This window comes from Thunnus thynnus, chromosome 5 (assembly GCF_963924715.1).
Source record: "Thunnus thynnus chromosome 5, fThuThy2.1, whole genome shotgun sequence".
NCBI classification, from domain to species: Eukaryota; Metazoa; Chordata; class Actinopteri; order Scombriformes; family Scombridae; genus Thunnus; species Thunnus thynnus.
In genome coordinates this window covers 14,048,523-14,066,707 of record NC_089521.1, presented here as the reverse complement: position 1 = coordinate 14,066,707, position 18,185 = coordinate 14,048,523, and the positions used below count along the sequence as shown (strand labels likewise).

The 18,185-nt window shown below is 40.0% G+C and overlaps 1 protein-coding gene across 2 annotated transcripts in view; it reads right to left on the bottom strand.

The window, feature by feature from the left end:
- The window catches only part of furinb (furin (paired basic amino acid cleaving enzyme) b), an 81,463-nt gene that overhangs the window by 40,929 nt on the left and 22,349 nt on the right, over nt 1-18,185 (bottom strand). For both annotated transcript variants that reach the window (XM_067589355.1, XM_067589356.1), the window contains exon 3: nt 1,045-1,143. In XM_067589355.1, the coding sequence (XP_067445456.1) occupies nt 1,045-1,143 (99 nt within the window). The remainder of the gene's footprint in view (nt 1-1,044; nt 1,144-18,185) is intronic.

The window sequence follows — 18,185 nt, the reverse complement described above, 5'->3', positions numbered from 1 at the left end:
TCTTAGTTTCGTACAAGGTCTCCTCTGTGTATTACTGATTAGATAATACAACCTAAATAAAGGGAGCTCATGATAGTGGGTAAAATTAAGTTTTTCACACAGGCCTGTTGTATTTTTATATTTTTTTTATTATCTTTTGCTGCCTTCATAAGACAGCATTGTAATAATCTATAAATTTCACATCTAATTACCATTTTATGCACAACGAAACATATGAAACAAGATCTCTCAATGGCTGACTGATGCATTTTGCCGTCCTCTTGTCTTTCTTCAGGCTTTCGCTGCCATTTCAAAGTCACTGTCTGTGAGAAAATAACTTGATACCTGATACCAAACTGGACAAGAGTTTAATTTAGTTTGGTTTTTGTTGTTTTTTCACCTACAACAGAACGGTGGTAGATACGGCCAGACCATTCTCCTGTGTAGGAACAGCATAAACATTGTATGGATATATGTCTAGTGATGTGAGACTGCTTATCTCTTAATCGCTAGTAGGAAAAAATTTTATTTTGCTATGTTGGAATTTACATACCGAATAAACTACATCTGGTATACACAGTAGCTGAGATTATGCAGAGTTACAGTATGCCAGATATAAATTGGTGTTTGGGCTGTGTGCAAATTCAGAACCAGATGTCCAAATGAAGATGACATTCAGGGATGGAAAATGTCCTTGTTTTTGGATGTTAGACAGATGAATGCAAATTATCTTCTTAAAATGTATGTGCAAATAATGATTTTACAAGGCGAGAGAAAAAACAAGACTAAACCGAGAGCTTCCCAGCTGTGCTGTTGTTTGGGAGGGTTTATTTTGTGTATTTAGGCTTACAGCTATGTAGCACCTCTGAACGGGTCAGGGGGACAGACGAAAGGATCAGTGTGGACTGCAAAGAATACAGAGTTTGACAAGCTGTCATTGATGTTGGCATCCTTTTCTCTTGTGATATACACACTCTTCTGTGTGTAATCCAATCTGTCTTTTGGCCTTTTGTTGCCAACATGGAGTGCTGCAATGAGCTGTGTGAGAGCTGACAACGGTCTTACCTGTGGTTCTTTTTGCAGTCTGATGTGTATCCCCCTGTGGCCAGACAAAGCCCTCTTCTCCACGGCATGATGCCTGAAGTGATAATAATCTCCAAAAACCTGCACAAACACAAAGGGAGAAGCAATGGGTTCACCTGCTGTAGCAGGATGGCCAGATAACATCCATGCTCACCAAGGCATTCATGTGCACATGAGGAAAATGTTCAGATAGTGTTCATTTTGTAAAGAGCTGAAAGGAGACACATCTATTTGCACATCAGAGCCTGGCATTTTCTGCCCATATTCAAAGCTTAATCAGTATCAATTACTGTGCGGGCTAGTACAAATGTAAGCAACTCTTCACTTAATGAGGGATAAAACAACCATAATTTCATTAGCACCCATAACATATCCCATGAGTCCTTGCCACAGAAGTGCTGTAAAAGCCTCATGAAAGTGGTAACTGTTGAATAACAAACAAAATTTGTCTTTTATCATTGTTAAAATGATAATAAGTAAGTGTTGAAAAGATAAGTGAATGTAAGTGTTGAAATCTCACAAGCCACTACAGTATTAAATATCTACTATATATGAACAGAACCCAAGAAACATGGTTCAGCTTTTCATAGAGTATGATGAAAGAAACTGTCTCTTCCACAGAGCAACAAAAGCTTATGGAACAGCAGCTAACCTGGAAGTGGGGTTGAGAGACTTTGGCTTTCTACAGATAGAAGAAAATGTCAGACACACACACACACACACACACATATGCACACGTGCTGTGTGTCGCTTCAAAGCTATACTGAGGCATTCCTCGTACCATTCATTATTCCTTCGCATGCCCTGCTCAAAAAAAAAAGAGCTTTTAAAGACAAGCGGTTGGATGACAGCTGTCACCAAACTGGCCTCAAACCTCAGGGAGTGCTTTCTTTTTGTCAGCCTTGCTCTTAACTGACAGACGGAGCAGCATGCGCCTCCTTTAGTAACGGTCAAGAACATCCGACCTGAGAGCAGGACAGAGACTAAATAATAAAGACATCCAAAGATAAGTTTGTGGTAATAGATGGAAATAACCAAACAAAAAGGTATAGGAAAAGGAAGACAAGGAGCAGCCCAAACACTCTTTATATGGTTATTCACAAGAGAGCAGCCTCCATTTGAAGAGGAAGCATTGCAATCTGTACAGTAGTGCCACTGGGGACTGGCTCACCTTCACAAGCCCAGTGGAGCGGAGGAAGAGAGGGGGATAGAGGAGGGGGGAGGGAATGACGGAGGAAAGGAAGGGGGGGAGGGAGACGCGGGGTTTGACAGGCCGACCAGGCAGGATGGATGCGTGTGTGGAGGGAGAAGAGCAGACGCAGCAGGATGGAAGACTCTCCTGGGGCTGCAGGCTGAATCTGCAGGCTGGCTGTCTGCAAGCCGACCAGACTGGAGGCTGGAGCTCAGAGGCCTCGTCTGGCAGCTCGGATATAAAGCTGCCAGCCTAGCGCTGTCCAATTTGACTTCATTTGTCAAATATTTGTAATTAAGCCTTGATTTTAAATCACTCGCAGTGATGATTTCCACATTAACTGCATGTACATCACTCTTTCATTGCTCAGTAATTTTCTTCTTCTCCCTTGGAGTTCAGGTTGCACACAATTATGGGTGGAAAAGATAAATAGGGCTGCTTTTGTGAGGAGACGGATTTGCGAAAGGACAATCAAATGATGAAAAATGTGGGAAGCGCGAGATAAAATTTCAACGTAAAATACGATTTCTGGGTGACAGGGTGACAGAGGTAATAGCTTATGTGTTCAAGTCAATCAGTGTCTGATAATTATCATTAAGCTCTCAGATATGAATAGCTATTGGCTAAATATGCAAAATAGGTAATATACAGTACTATGAGTGAGATAGTTAACACTGGACAGAGAGATGACTTTATATTACTATCACAGCACACTCTCCATGGAGACACGGTTGTGCTTGGTGCTAGGTGATGCTGACTCTGTGACATCTTCAGTAAATTAGACAATCAGCGACTGACCTTACAGCCACCCCGAGTAAGGTAAAAGCCATGCAAAAGGAAATAGCCTATGAATGATGCAAGATTGAGGTGTGATGAAGGATGTGACCCAAGAAATTAATGAGACCTATTTTCACATTGAATGCGGCAGGGCAGAAAGCTAATTTGTGCTGCACTGAGGTGGCTTTTCAGTGGGACAAACCTATTTCCTAGAGTGCTGATGTCCTCATTTAGACCAGGAGTCCACAGGTCTTGGGAAATTGAGATGGAGATGGAAATATTGGTGTAGCTGCCTTTGAGTGCGGCTGAGTCATGCCTCTCCACAGTCGGAACCTGAATGAATCATATGGTGTGTGCGTGTGTATGTGTGCCAGTGATAATAATTGAGAGCACTGTGGGTCATTAGTCACCCTGCCACTATGCTCTGATAATGCTCTGCATTAGAGGCATACTGCCCTTTACACTCCCCACTGGGCAGTGCCAGAAGTTGCTATCTAATGTGTTTTTTTCTGTAGTTGTTTTGCTCTGATCTCCATCTTGTCTATGCCTTTGTGTAGCCTTAAGGGGGGTTTTTAACAGAACTGCTAACTAAGGTCATTCATATGGATTGATTTGTACATGTTTACATTTATATATGACATTTATATGGATAAAGACAGATAGTCTTACATAGTCAGCATTAGTCAATCCTTTTACACTAAAAACACAAGTCCAAATTACTTTAAAGCTAAGATAAGAAAATTAATAAAAGATTATCCCACTTGCATAGATGTATAACACAGTACTTGCAGTAATCTCTTAAAGTATCTACACAGAAAAAATGTTACATTTGTGAAGATGAGACCATGTAAGCTCTCTAAAAGAACAGACAAGAGAAGAGAGGAGCATGTCTTAAAATTTGTGTTTTTAAGATGTGCCCTGAGGTTTCCCCCTGGCCAAATCCAAATTTGCACAGCGTGGACTTGACAAACCACCGCAATTCTTCATAAATGAATTTCCAAGTGCATGTTTGTAAGTGGAGGGACTATAAAAAGAAGAAAAAAGACAGCACTGTTGACATCAGCAAGAATATTCTATTCAACCAAACATGTTTAATAACATATATGTGAATCGAGAACAGGATAAAAAGAGCTGATAACAGATCTCAATGGAATCTCAGCGGGATGGATTCATACTCTGAAAGCATATTGTTGAATAAAAGTTGCACATATGAATAGCTTTGGATTCCAAATATAGGCCTAGAGGTTTTAAAGAATCACATATTATCTCTTGTTTAGTTCATCCCCACTCCAAATAAAGATTATGTTCTCAGATAGTGAAAGACCACAGTAAAAATGTTCTTATAACCTCCAGTGAAAGTCCCCCTTCTGATGTATTTTCAGATATAGCAAATGTAACATGATAATTACCGTTTTTCGTTGCTTGTTTTTTTTCCCTCCTTTCTTACACTTTTTTATCCTACATTCTAAAATCCACTGAGATTCAACTGTGGTCTCGCTCTGCTGACTGAAAATAAGAATTTCACTGAGAACAAGCATAATTTTCAGTAGTCTGAAAATACTTTTGAAAATAGTTTAATTGGTTTTCAAAACCTGTAGCTACATTGAAAAACCAGATATCCGCAGCAGAGATGATGAAATGAAATATTAAGTTCTGGTGAAAGATTTCTCTCTGATTTAAAGAAATGTTGATAACACAAGATGTACAAACTTACACAATCTTTATTTTCTTTTACTTATTTACTTATTAACATAATTAAATGTGATATTGCTTTGACATGATAGAAAACACTGTATGTATCTAGTAGAAACTTGAAAATTACTTAAAATAAATCACTGTGGTTACAAGTAATATTCTAGTTTTGTCACTACACTGCATTACGAGGAAACTGTTGCCTAGGCAACAAACTGAATATTTGTACACTGATTACATACAATTATCTTTTTTGGCCATGATGATTACATCATTTTTTAACCTTGAAAGCTTAGAGTTTTGGTTTATATCCGTAAATTCTGTAAGAGAGAAAGAGGCTTGTCTGGGCTGGTCATCAATGAAACATGTCACTGTAATTTGATTTGAATTTTGGGTTAATTCACTCAGCCAATGTCCACTGAGATGCAGACTTGTGATTCGGGTGACAAACAGACTGCACAAAAGCTCTAATGCAACTGTAGTTTATTCAATGGGACAGCCCTCTGGTGCAGTGGACTTGGCAGAAGTACATCTGTGAGTCTGCAAGGCTGGGCTGAACCCTCTTAGATCTGTGTGATCATGATAATTAACATTTAGCTGGGAAAAATACTCCTCTATGACTGCTCTTGATTTCAATTCCCTGTGCAGCGGCAAGAAAAATATGTAATACTGTGACTTAAAAAAAAGACATTATTTATGAACTGAGATTTGTCCAAATTGAGTTCATCTGATGTGAATGTCAAGTATTTCAAGCTTGTAATTTGAGCAACTTTGAACTTATAAGAGTATGCGCTTGTGTGAGACAGACAGATGTGGGAGTCTACACGATGGCTGAGTCTGAGTGCAACTGACGTTAAGATCGCATATCAAAAGCTTTATATCTGTCCGAGAGCTATATGAGGCATCAAAGATGCATCAACCAGTGGCACCATTTCTTCAGCTCACCCACCACATCAATGTTTTACTCTTGATTTTTATTTCTCTAATAATCCTACTTCTGACTACTGAAAGCCAAATGATGTTATTACCACAGCATTCCCCATATCAGAGGTCATACTAACAGTATTCTGCTACACTCTGCAGAGGAATTCAAGATATCTGCTGATGTTATCAGTCAGAGAGGTTGTTCGACTTCAAGGTGACTGAAAGTAATGTCATGGTGTGTCTCCTACATCCCATATTCTTCTGTGTCCTGTCCTCTTCTCGTCTATGGTGGCTGCCTTGGTCTCTAGCCACCTCCAGCCACAGTTGTTAAGTCAATATTGGCCAGAGGGGATTGGCTTCAGATCACTGGTGCTGAAAAGAAAAATGTAGCAAGCTTTCACTAGGCTGTAACCTAATGTTATTTCACATTGCAGTGCATGTGCATATAAGTAGCGTTTAGGCAAACTCTCCAATGTTACAAACTGATTTGAAACGAAGGAACGTTTTCTTTTCAGTCTCATTAAACTAGTAAAATAAAATTATGCACTGCACTTGTTGAGTACCTTAAATTTGTTTTGCGCCAGACATGCTGTGGTTGTCTCACGTGATAGGTGACGGAAAAAAAGGTACACAATAAAATGTAATTTTTCTTATCACGGAACCGAAATTCTGCTGGGAGACTCAAAAGAATTCCAATATTCAGAGAAATGGAAATGGTGGTGTAGAGGCTGTAGAGAGTGAGAGTATCTGTGTGGATTCCTGCCTACTAATGCAATGATACACTGTGTGTGTGTGCGTGTGTGTGTGTGTGTGTAGGTTTGTATGAATTCAGCATTGGGACTGAATACAAATATCCAGTGTTCGGTACTCGGCATGGGAGCTTAAAAGGTTCACTATGCTGATATTGACTGTTACTGAGTTCCACATTAAGTGTACTTCCTTAAGCTTAGGAAAACTGCATAAGAGGTAAATCCATTGGGCATGATGTCAATCAGACCCATCTTGCATGGAAATCACAGTAATTCACTCTAAACACTGAGCACCTCAATTCACAGCTTGTGATATATCGTTCTTCTAACCTTGATGGAAAATGCTTCAGTCGGCAAATAAATGTGTGAGACCCACAAATGTGCATAATACTGCTCTGCTCCTCTATACAGAAGGAAGGCACTCAGAGGCAGCTTCTGTTACACATGTGAGATAGAAATATCAGCGGCACAGCAGAGCTCATTAATTGCTACACAGCCCACCAATCCTCTCTTCTCCCTTCTCGCTTTTCCTTTTATTTGTGTTACTTATTCACACAAAACACACATCAATGTAAAACCCCTACAGAAATGGGTGCTATCTTTGTTGCTTATAGTTTATATACACAGCAAATGTGTTGTTGTGTTTTGGTATGGTACGATATTTGCTATTGGGCTACTAAAATAGTCATGTTGTTGGCGTCCACTGAGCCACTGGGCTGCCGTCTTTTGGACTAATTGCAGCTGAAACTCTGGGGTTCCGCTCATGCCATGGACACAATACATGACTTTCAAAGTCGTTAGATCGCTGTACTGTTCACACTACACAACTTTCTGTCTTGTAATTGGGGAATCTTGAAGTGGTTGTGGTTTGCACGCTACATGACTGATCGGCATCAGGGGGTCACACACTACAAGATCTTGATCTCTACGACATACATGCGAGATGTGACACAGGAAATGACATGATACCATGTGCACAAATAAAGGTAAATAAATATTTCTGCAATGAAAATGTAGCTGCCTGCTTGTATTGTGGTTCGGCAAGGACGACAAGGTAACAAATACTGAAAAGCTTGTGTGTATGCAAATGTATTCTGATAGAAACTATAATATTGTGCATTGGCGGTAACTCGTTGCCACCCTCATTGCCAGTCACAACACTTCGCACTACAGGATTTAGATTCCCCGACAGGTCTAGATATTTAGCCTGCTTGATATCTTTCGGGCTCCTGCGAGGCATCGGCAAGCTCTCGGACTGCGTCTTTGAACAAGCGCCTATTTGCCTCTAATCTGGGGCTTTTGTCGGCGATCTCCAGTTGGCGAATGAAAATCAGGATTCAAATTGTATAGCCTGAACTCAGCATTAGTGGGAGATGCTCATTATTTTACTCTGAAATAGAGGCTAATTGGGTGTTTTCAAATGAAGGATAATTATTTGTTTGCATCTTTGCTCTAATTCTGCATGTTACCCGCCTTGACTGCATTCATCAGCTCAGGGGACTTGTTGTCTTGGGGAAAGCTGAGCCACAGAAAACTGTTCTGGCTAATTATGTGGCTGAATAGCAAAGATTTAACAAAATGCCTATGAAGACCATCCTTTGAGTAGCGGTGGTGAGGTAGCAAAACAGAGCCAGCATGAAAGGTGTGTAAACCGATTTGGACCACTGAATAAACTGTCTTTAATAAAAGAAAAGGAGGGTTATACAAGCAGTCGTGTCAAAAGAGAGCACTTAAGAGTATAGAGAATCTAAATCATGACTGGTGTGTCTGGCCAGACCTATTTCAATTCCAGGCGAATAGGACACAGTGGAATATGAAAGAAAGGAGGAAAAATGAAAGAGGGGCAGGAGAAAGAAATATATCCCAGGAGGATAGATGAGTGAAGAAGGTGAAACACTGAGTGGGGAATGTCTACAAAAGGCAAGCGTCACAGTTGACAATAAGAAAGTAGAGATATAGAGCTCCCACTGATGCCTGACCTTTGGCTAAAATTACCATTAAACATAATTTATACAGTTCTGTCACTGTTAGTGACTACTGCCTTGTAATCCTAATCAGTGATGATTATCACCCTTTGTGATTCTAAGCCTGAATAAAACATGGTGAATCTACAAGACGTTTCTTATGCCTCGATGCAAATGTTTTAAATTTAGAACATTAAATAGCCTGAGTGCATGAATCTTATGCGTTTGCTGCAGACATAAAAAATGTAGAAAAACTAGGATTCCTAATGTAGCTTATCAGTGAGGTGTGATTTTTCAGAAAACAGATAAGGGACAGAGCAGGGAGAGGGGTGCTTATCAGAAACCACAAACACAAACACACACACACACACACACACCACACACACACACATGCACACGCAGAGTAAAACTACACCATCACTCAACCAAACCTTGCTTGGAGTGGCACTGATACATCCAGCCAGCACCTTGAACTCACAAACACGTTGGTGTTCAAAGTTATTCACACAAGCACACACACACACGCACACACACGCACGCACGAACACTCTAAAGATTCTGAGCTGTGGCCTTGAGAAAGGGAGACTGAGAAAGATAAAAAAGACTTTGCATGTGAAGGTGAATGTGTGTGTGTGAGAGAGAGAGAGAGAGAGAGAAACATTAAATTGTTAAGATCACTCCTTGCCTGTTTAATTTGAGATTTATCCCACTGGGCTGATTCCCAAGTCCCTGTCTTGGTTTGGAGAAATGTGCTAACCGAATTAGTAAACAGTAAACACTCAACTTTAACTATGCTTCACCGGAGCATTGAATATTCATGTAGTCAAAGAAAGGTTGGATCCGTTGCTTCTTGCAATGCTTCAGCACAGCACTAAGCCTGATTTCTCCTTGAAATTGGTATTTGGTCATATCAGTGTTAACACTGTTAACCTGCTCTGATATGACAGAGGTCTATCAAGGTCTGTCAAGCCAAGGGATGGAGGAAGCTAGACATCTCTCCATGTAAATGTCCCTGTTACCATTCATCGAGCAAGATGTAGAGACCGAGAGCAAGAGAGAGTGACAGACAGGGCGAGGGAGAGGATGAGAGATATACTAATAAACATTCAAACGCATCGGTAAACAGAATCTTTACTGAAACAGGGGCCACAAGGGGCCTCTTCCTCTTGCCATGAGGAAAAGCAGGAGACTTGATTTGATGATATATGAAAACGACTTCGGCGGAAGCAAAGGATTGAGATCAAACTGGGTTAATTTTCGAGCCGTTGGGGGAGAGCAGAGTAAGCAGACATTCTGAGCAGACCTTGGATCTAAAGAAGCGATGGAAACAAATGTGCCACCACGGTAAGTGCATCTGACAATGAGCTTAAGCAATGAAGCATAACATTATGTAGATGAGGAGAAAGACAAAAAGAAAAAAAATACCAAAGGAGAGTGAATTAAAAAAAGCCCTCGGAACTGTGAGTCATCTCAAATATTGAGTGTGTTATGGTGTTTAGTATTCCAAGGTGTTGTGCTGTACGAGTACAACCTGAATGCTGTTGGCCTTTAGTTTATGTCTGGAGGCAGCAGGTCATCTTGATTGCCATGTCATAAAAATTGAAAAGCAATTTTGATCTGAAGTGAATGGCACACACATGCTGCACTTGACTCTGTCATGCCAAAAAAAAATAAAAATAAATCTCTATCATCCTCCTCTTCCTCCCCTCGTCTATGTTAATAGCACTCTTGTGCTCTTACATGACTTTGTTTCAACCTGTTGTCTGTTAAGAGTCGTGAAAGAGCATGCTTTCCCAAGGAACGAAAAAAGCCTGATACTTGTTAGTACAGTAACTACAGTCCATGAAAAATCAATGTGTAGAGCACTCAAAGGGTTGTCCTATTGATTTTTCATAGAGTCAGATCAGTCAATCTATCAATGGATGTAAAAGGGGAGGCAGGAGCACTGTGAGAGGCGCCGTGGGTGTACAGCAGCAGTGATGGACTACTGAAAAGGAAATGTGCAAAACGTCCTCTGCCTTGTATGTGACCTTCACTTCAAGGGCTCAGCTCAGGAAAATGGAATCTGTCAGCACTTTCAGACATAAAGCAAGAAGCTGCAACCCCATTGCATGAAAAAACAACCCCCCCCCCCCCCATGAGAATAACCTCACACTCTCACTTAAGCATCACAGTAAGATGAAGAAACACCTGTGTGCACAAGCACTCTCCAACACATGCCGGCACACTCACGCCTCTGTATCTCTGTCTTCCATTCTCTGTGTGTGATAAGGTCAATAAAAAAAGACAACCGCAGCCTCCAGCTGTCCCCTTCGGCTCCATCCTCAGACGGTGGCCTGTTTAAGAGCGCTGGGATTCTGTGAGGCTGCTGGATTATTCATTTGCAGAGTGTAACTCAGCCCACTGCTCTTTTCCACATCATCTATGCTGAATTCCCTGGTGCCAAAACAGCCTCTGTCAGGCTCTGTCACCCTAGTTTTCGAGAGCTGAAGTAAATAGGTTCCACTTCCATTTCCATTCAGCACTCGTCAGTTTAATTCCTTTACTCTCTGTGTCTTTCACTCACTCCCCTGCGATTCTTCCTCTGGTTCACACATTCGATGCTTACATTTTATCCCTTTCCTCATGTTAAAACCCTTATTAAAATCATTCATGTCCTCCCATCTGCTCAATATAAACCAGATTTAGGTATGTGAACATATTACAAATGATCACATTTATATACATACAGTGTACTGTGCTGCATGTTTCAGAACATTGTGGACTCTCTATTTGTGACATTTTCCTGAGGTGCAGTGATATTTTTAAGCTCAGCTGCACTAGTTTGGTTCTTTGGTGACTCGCAATTTGCTGCAGTGGGTGGAGATGTGTAGTAGGAGGAGTGTCAATGGCTCCAATTTTGGTGTCAAGACTGTGCTGTCCATTGCCTGTCTGCTCAGTAGAGTCAACAGCACTCTAGTCTTTGGTCTTCTTGTCATTTTAATAGGTGGAGAGGCACCCACATAAATCTAAAATCACAAAAACCCTTTTATTGGTGGCCTGTTTCACTTTTCTATTTAACCACATGTGATGTGATGGCAATGAACATTTTGCAGAGATGTTCAATATCAATGAATGCAAATGCCTTGCCGATGCCTCCTTATTGTTGTTAGTACACACAAGAAAATAATACCAATATTCACTCTGGGGCAAGTGGGCCAAATGAAACCAGTAACCACGTGTGTTTAACCAACAATGGTCTCTAATTGGAGTGATGCACATGCCAGATCCACTGGTCTCTTACCAATCAAACTGGCCGTTTTTTTATCTTGGCGTTATACACAGCCTGTTAGTTTATGCAGCGTTAGTCAACAGGAGAGATGGCATCATACTCTGGAAGTGGTAGACCAGAATAATAACTGCTCATATTGGAACTGTGCAGATTAAATTAAATGATAATCGTCAAACTTTCAATACGTCCAGAAACATGAATTCATCTTAAAAAGAGACATCATCTCCTGTACCCTCTGCAGTATATTTGGTCAGCAGTTTATTAACACCCATGACTTCCCACCTCCCATATGGCAATATTAGTTTCCTCTGAGGTGTGCCGTTGCCTCATGGTGGAAAAGCACTGCTTTTACTTGTAATAAGAAAAGTCGATATCGACCCCTGACACACCCATTGAAGATGTATGATAATGGATTCTTTCCTAATCCCACCCTGTTGCCATGGGCGTCCCCGGGTGTGGCACATTTGGCTTTGCACCTTGATTCAGAAAATTAGTGCCTGTTAACTCAAATCTCTGGGCGCTGCCTGTGTAGAGAATATAGTATGAAGATGAGCACGTTTTCTCTGGAGGTGAGAAGATCAGACATGATGTATAGTCGGTTTTACCACTAGGAGATTAGAAGACCCCTTTTAATCACTGATTTTTGTTATCAATAACAAGACAATTGATATTTTAATACCTTATTTGATTAGCAGAAATACACATAAAAACATCAGTGTCTAATACTATGTTTATGCAAACAGAACATTCAAGAACTTTGATTTCAAAAACATAGCACATGACTGAAAATGTCTAATTTAAATCAGGTAATACTGTAAGTGATCAAAGAAAGCCACACAAGACTGCTAATCTGACCAAGCACTCAGCACCAACTTTCAGCATTGCACATTGTCTTAATACTAAGTGCTTCGAATATAATATAGTTGACATTCATAAAGCATAGAGATCTGATATCCAACTCTAGTGAAAAAGGGTAATAATGTGAAATGAAAACTCATTTCTCTCCTTTCAACATGTGCTACCATAGACTAACACATACACGCACAAATGAGCACATTAGAGGTATAATAATAAAAAAACATGCACAGTTTAATTATGTTCAAATGGGGTCACACAAAATTTCCTTAAAGCGAAATAAAAAAAAATCTGCCTCCAATTCCATTTTCATTTTAGTCTAATGTTTATACTTTTGATCTTTAACTTGTTAATATTTGGACAGAAACAAGTAAATTTGGCCTGAACCATTTCAAATGCTTTTGTCATATTTACCACTTACACACAAGAGATTTACCATAAGAGATGGACTTATCAGCTCAGCTAAGCAGTCACAGCAGTGAAACGGAGTTCCACAGATCTTGGTCGAAATACATGAAGTACTATACCAAGTACTATATGGTTTAAATCAAAAGAATTATATTAAATCAAACAGTATTACAAAACTTTGCTTGTGCCCACTAGGGAGTGTTCTTGAAAGAAGCAGTGCATGCTTAACAGTGGCGTCATACACATTAAGTAAAAGACTGTAAAAATAAAGAGTCAGTGGCTGCCTCTGTTCGTTTTGTGAGGGGGGCCCACGACACACGGCGCAGAACCCATGGAACCAGAAGAGCAAGCTGACTACAAGATTAGAGGGGTGTGTGCGTCTTTGAACCAGGGCTCTTTCAAATTCGTGGAACATCACGCCCCTTCCATGAACCTCAAAAGCACAAGCAGTTGAGGACATTACAACACAGTGTCTTCAGAGTTATAGAGCTGGGGTCTCTGTGTGTTGAGAATAAGAACTTGAGCTTTGCATCGCTTCATGACTGCCTGAAATAACCTCGGTAAGAGAGCTGGCTGTGTGCCTAAATCTGATGGAATGGTGAGCAGTTTTAAGCTCTGGACTACATGAGTCATTGCACCAAAGCATCAGAAACAAAAGGAAAGACAAGAGCCGAATCATATCCTTGTAAGAACATGTACATATACCGTACTGTGATTTATAATTAATATCAAAATAAACATTGAATTCTAATTAGTTACTTAACATTCAACACGTTTGGCTAAAAGAGTGTCACAGAGTGCAACTGTCACTGTGGGGTGTGTGGTGAGGTTGAAAACAGACATAAATAGTACATTTTATTTCTATCTATAGTTATGCGTATCCATGAGTGACACCCTTGCCTTGTTTGATGACTCCATTTAATAATTCCTCGGTGTCTCTATTTGCTGTCAGCGAGGTAGAAACACGGGGTGTGACAGAACTGTTGAAAGACAACGGTCAACGCAACAGGCATTGTTAAGTGACGGAGCATAAATTAAGCTTTAAAAGGGGGCTTACTCACATGGCATTCAGCCTTGCCAGATATGCTTTGTTATGGTGCTATTTAAGGCAAAACATCCCTTTGCTGCAAAGGGCATGACATTTAAAACCCTTTCATCTCAACACAACACTTTGTGTTCAGTAGAAGCAAGGATTTACAGGCTACATTGCTATAATCATTTTTACAACAAAACCCAAACGAGGCCTGAAGAAGAAAAGAACTCTGTAATGTGATTTTGAAAAAATAAATATTTGTGAGATTTCAGCCGTAGTACATTTTTCCTCAAGATTTAAGAGTTGAAAAATATCATGTTGCAGCAGGGTTTATGAATCTAATGCAGCAGAAAGAGAAGGACTCCACTCTTATTTGCTGTGTGGGGTGTATGCATTTGTGTGGCAGCACTGAAAATATGAGAGAACAGAGCACTTATTATAAAGGACTCTTGTGCAAGGTCCCATGATAGCCTTCATAACAATGATAAATGGCTGAAGCATTCTGTAAAGCTACATCATATGACTAGCACCTTTAGGACTTTTTCTATTAGCCTTACAATGGAAGCATACTGGGAAACCTTTCCTGCAAAACAGAGCAGGGGATTAACTTCCTGGATCCATTATATCTTTTTTAATCTTGTTTTGTTTTTCAATTTCCTCTCTTACACGCATAGCAGAGCCACAGACATTTCTGAAGGCTGGATAGAAGCAGCCTAGTGTGTGCTATTTGTCCTCCTATACCACAAAACAACAATTATGGAGCTATAGTAGGAGAATGTCATTGGATTTATTATAAAAACCTGAGGAAAATAAAAGTTTGTGTTTTAATCGAGTCTTCTATGATGCAAGCTTAAGAGCATCTTCTCAGCTATAACAAAATGTACCATGACATGGTCGGCTATGGTGATAGTCACTGTTTGTCTGATAGAGAATCAAAACAGTTTTTTTTCTGCGATATCCAAGCTCATGTATGAGTTCAGCAGCCATGTAATTAATTATGTTGGTACAACAGAAATAAAGTAGACAATGGTCCGGCTAAGTGAAACTACTCCACCACCGAAAGGTGACTGGAAAATTAAGAGTTATGTTTTACAACATCCCCAATTGGTCTTACTATACAACATCTGACAGAATAGCCTGCAGCGTCCATTGCAGTAGTAATGCAGCACAGATGGAGGACAGATGCATGCTGGGGGAGCTTTACAATAGCTACCAGTGTACATGAAAAGTTGACATAAATAATGCAGTCATCTTTCCCATTACACTATAATGTAGACTACAGATTTACAGGGCTCGCTATTCTATCCAACATTTTAATGAGGAGGCATTTAAGTAGTGGGCGCATTACTCCTCAGCGTGACCCAGTGGTATACATTAATGAACTTGCTTGTCCACTCCCTGGGATAAAAGCATAAATCAAAACGTGTGGAAACTGTCTTTCTTCTATTGGAGGAAAGCAGTCGGAAGTAAAGGTACGTTTCAGGTAGTATGGGGCTTGTGCGTGCAGAAGTGAAAGTAGGTTTATAGTCACAAGGGATGAGCATGATGGGCTTCTCAAGTACTTCACGTGAATACAGGCGGAAGGTTCTGCATTCGGTAAACTAGCTCTAAAGAGCCTGTTTCCCACAGTTCTAGCTTCAATTACTGTATATCTGAGACAAACTCTTTATCAAGGGCTAAGAGCCAGAAGGTTATAAGTACCATCTGAACGAAAAGCCCCCGGTATGTTCTGGGTCAACTGCTCCATTCTTTCATGTCAGTTTTATTTTAGAGAATACACTTTTGAAGAACCCCTGCATCGTTTAAATTTTAGAGAGAACTGCTCATGCGGCACGGTGCTCAATCTTTGCCCACAAAGGATTCTGGAGGAGAATGAAAATGGAGCGAACACTGCAAAAATATTCTGCATTCATCCTCTACTGTGAACTGTATTTTTTTCCCCCCACATAGCAGGCACTCTTTGTACATTATTCAGGCTGAGAATGATATGGCTGTATTATAAGAACTACACGCAATACCCATCTGTGGGTGTGGTGCTGCATGATAGCACCCACACACCCATCACATGCACTCTCTAAAGGCTCCACATGGGTCATCAGCCACTACTTACACAAATGTTTAAACTAGATTTTGTAACTTTAATCCTTCTTCACTTTATATCACTATGTGCATATATCTAAATGCTATAAATTAAATACAAAGGTCTTTTCTTTGGATGACCCTTTGTCTATTCAAGCCATAAACGGTTGCTCAGACTTGTTAGATGTATTTCAGTAATGTATGATGGGACACTTGGAGCAGCAACTGTCAACTGTAAACAGTTATTGATAGTCGCGTCATGAAGAAACCGATCCACCAACTTTCTGTGAACTCCAGGAAGAAGCTACCGGATCACCAACAGTGCCTGAGTCAGGGAGGTCCAGTTGCCTTGTTATTTCACCATCACTCTCTGTCTTGTCTCTGCTAAATCGCATCAGTCTGCAATTGACCAAGTGTCACGCTTCAGAGGGGAGCCTGATATCTCCAGCCCTGCAGACCTTTTACTTCTCCATTCTGCTTTCATCAAAAGGTCATATTTTTACTTTTACAGCAGCACAAAGCACAACTTTTTTTTTTTTTTTTTAATCATATCCCTTCATCAGACTTTTCTTTAGGATAAGGGAAAAAGAGAGAAGAAAAAGCTCACTGACCACTGTCTGGAGCCTGGCTGTGTATCACAATGAGTCCTTGAAGATGCTTTTGATGCTATTTGATAAAAGTTTCACTTGATTTGCCTTTTACTTATTAATGGAAAATGAATACATTATTTTTCCTTCCCACACAATCCCTGAAACACAGCAGAGCACAGCAGGGATCTTAAGAAACATGGTCATCTGTATGCTCCCGGAGAAAAGTAATGCTCCTGGACTTTCAATGAGTTTTTTGCTTCTCATACATTAAAGACCCCCTGAAGTAAAATAGAAACGCTAGCATGCTGGTTGTTGACTGATACACAAATCTCTTGTGGAAGATCACAGGCGTCAAAATTTAGAAATAGCACACGGGGTGGAAATCCATAGATGAAATACTGTATATGACATGGTAACCCACTTTTCTTCTAAAGTAATTGTGGAGTTAGATCATTTATTTGGCACTTTGATGTATAACAGTGTAACTGACATTTTGTGTTGTCTATTGAGCTTGATGGGCATATACCATAAGAGGCGTTCCAATGCAATATGTATGCAAATTCTTTATAAATATATACGATTAGCCTAGCAGCAATTTCAATCCACAGCCACTGCTCTCAGTAAACTTCAGAATTTACGAGCATAATACATTTCTTTAACTACAATTTTTCATCACTCCTGGTGTGGTTTTAATCAATACCTCCTAAAATTACAGACACCTCTAACCGATACAAATGCAGTGCAGACTTTCAACCACGAACCCCTGCCGAACTTCTGTTCATAATTCCCTTTTATCAAAATTAATTCTATGTACTGAGCTGTGATTTACATTTCACTGGGTCTTAAAATATTCATGCCAAATTGATTGGTTGCACATCAAAAATCCAGGAGACTCCAAATCAAAAGCATTATACTGGAATCATAACAGGATATGAAATTTCAAAAATGAAAAATCAAATGCTAAAACATCAAATGAAAGATAACATTGTGAGCTGTCCAGATATATGAGACATTTCACGAGAGACAACAGAATCTGGGCACACAGCAGAAAAAACTAATAATCTCTTAATAACTCGTCTCATGTTCTCAGTCACAGTCAAATTACTTATTGTTTGTACACTTACAGGCTTCAGATTGCATTGTCTTTGCTGTTTTGTGTTCGTGGAGTACGGACAAAAGAGGGTGTTTCTGGGTTCTACCAGGAGAATGTAATGCTGGCTCAGCACTAATCTGATCTCTCACTTGCACCTCTGGGTAACTATTCCCCCCTTCACCTAAAACTGTTATGCTTTATTTGTAATTCTTATTTTCATTCATACCCCTCTTGATACCCACACATATTACATTTCTAATAATATTTTATCAAAGCCAAGACTGGAATGCTCACATGATGAAAAGCAGAGCGAAAGAAAATATCATGTGACTGTACAATATCAACAGTGAATACAAAGTATGGCTGAGCTGTGAATATGTGAAACAGAAAGAACAGCATAGAAAATGATTGTGCTGCAATGGATAAGCTAGCCCTATGCTCGCATTGCTTGAGCAGTGTTGTTCAGCATGCAAAATGCTCGGAGGTTATTCTACAT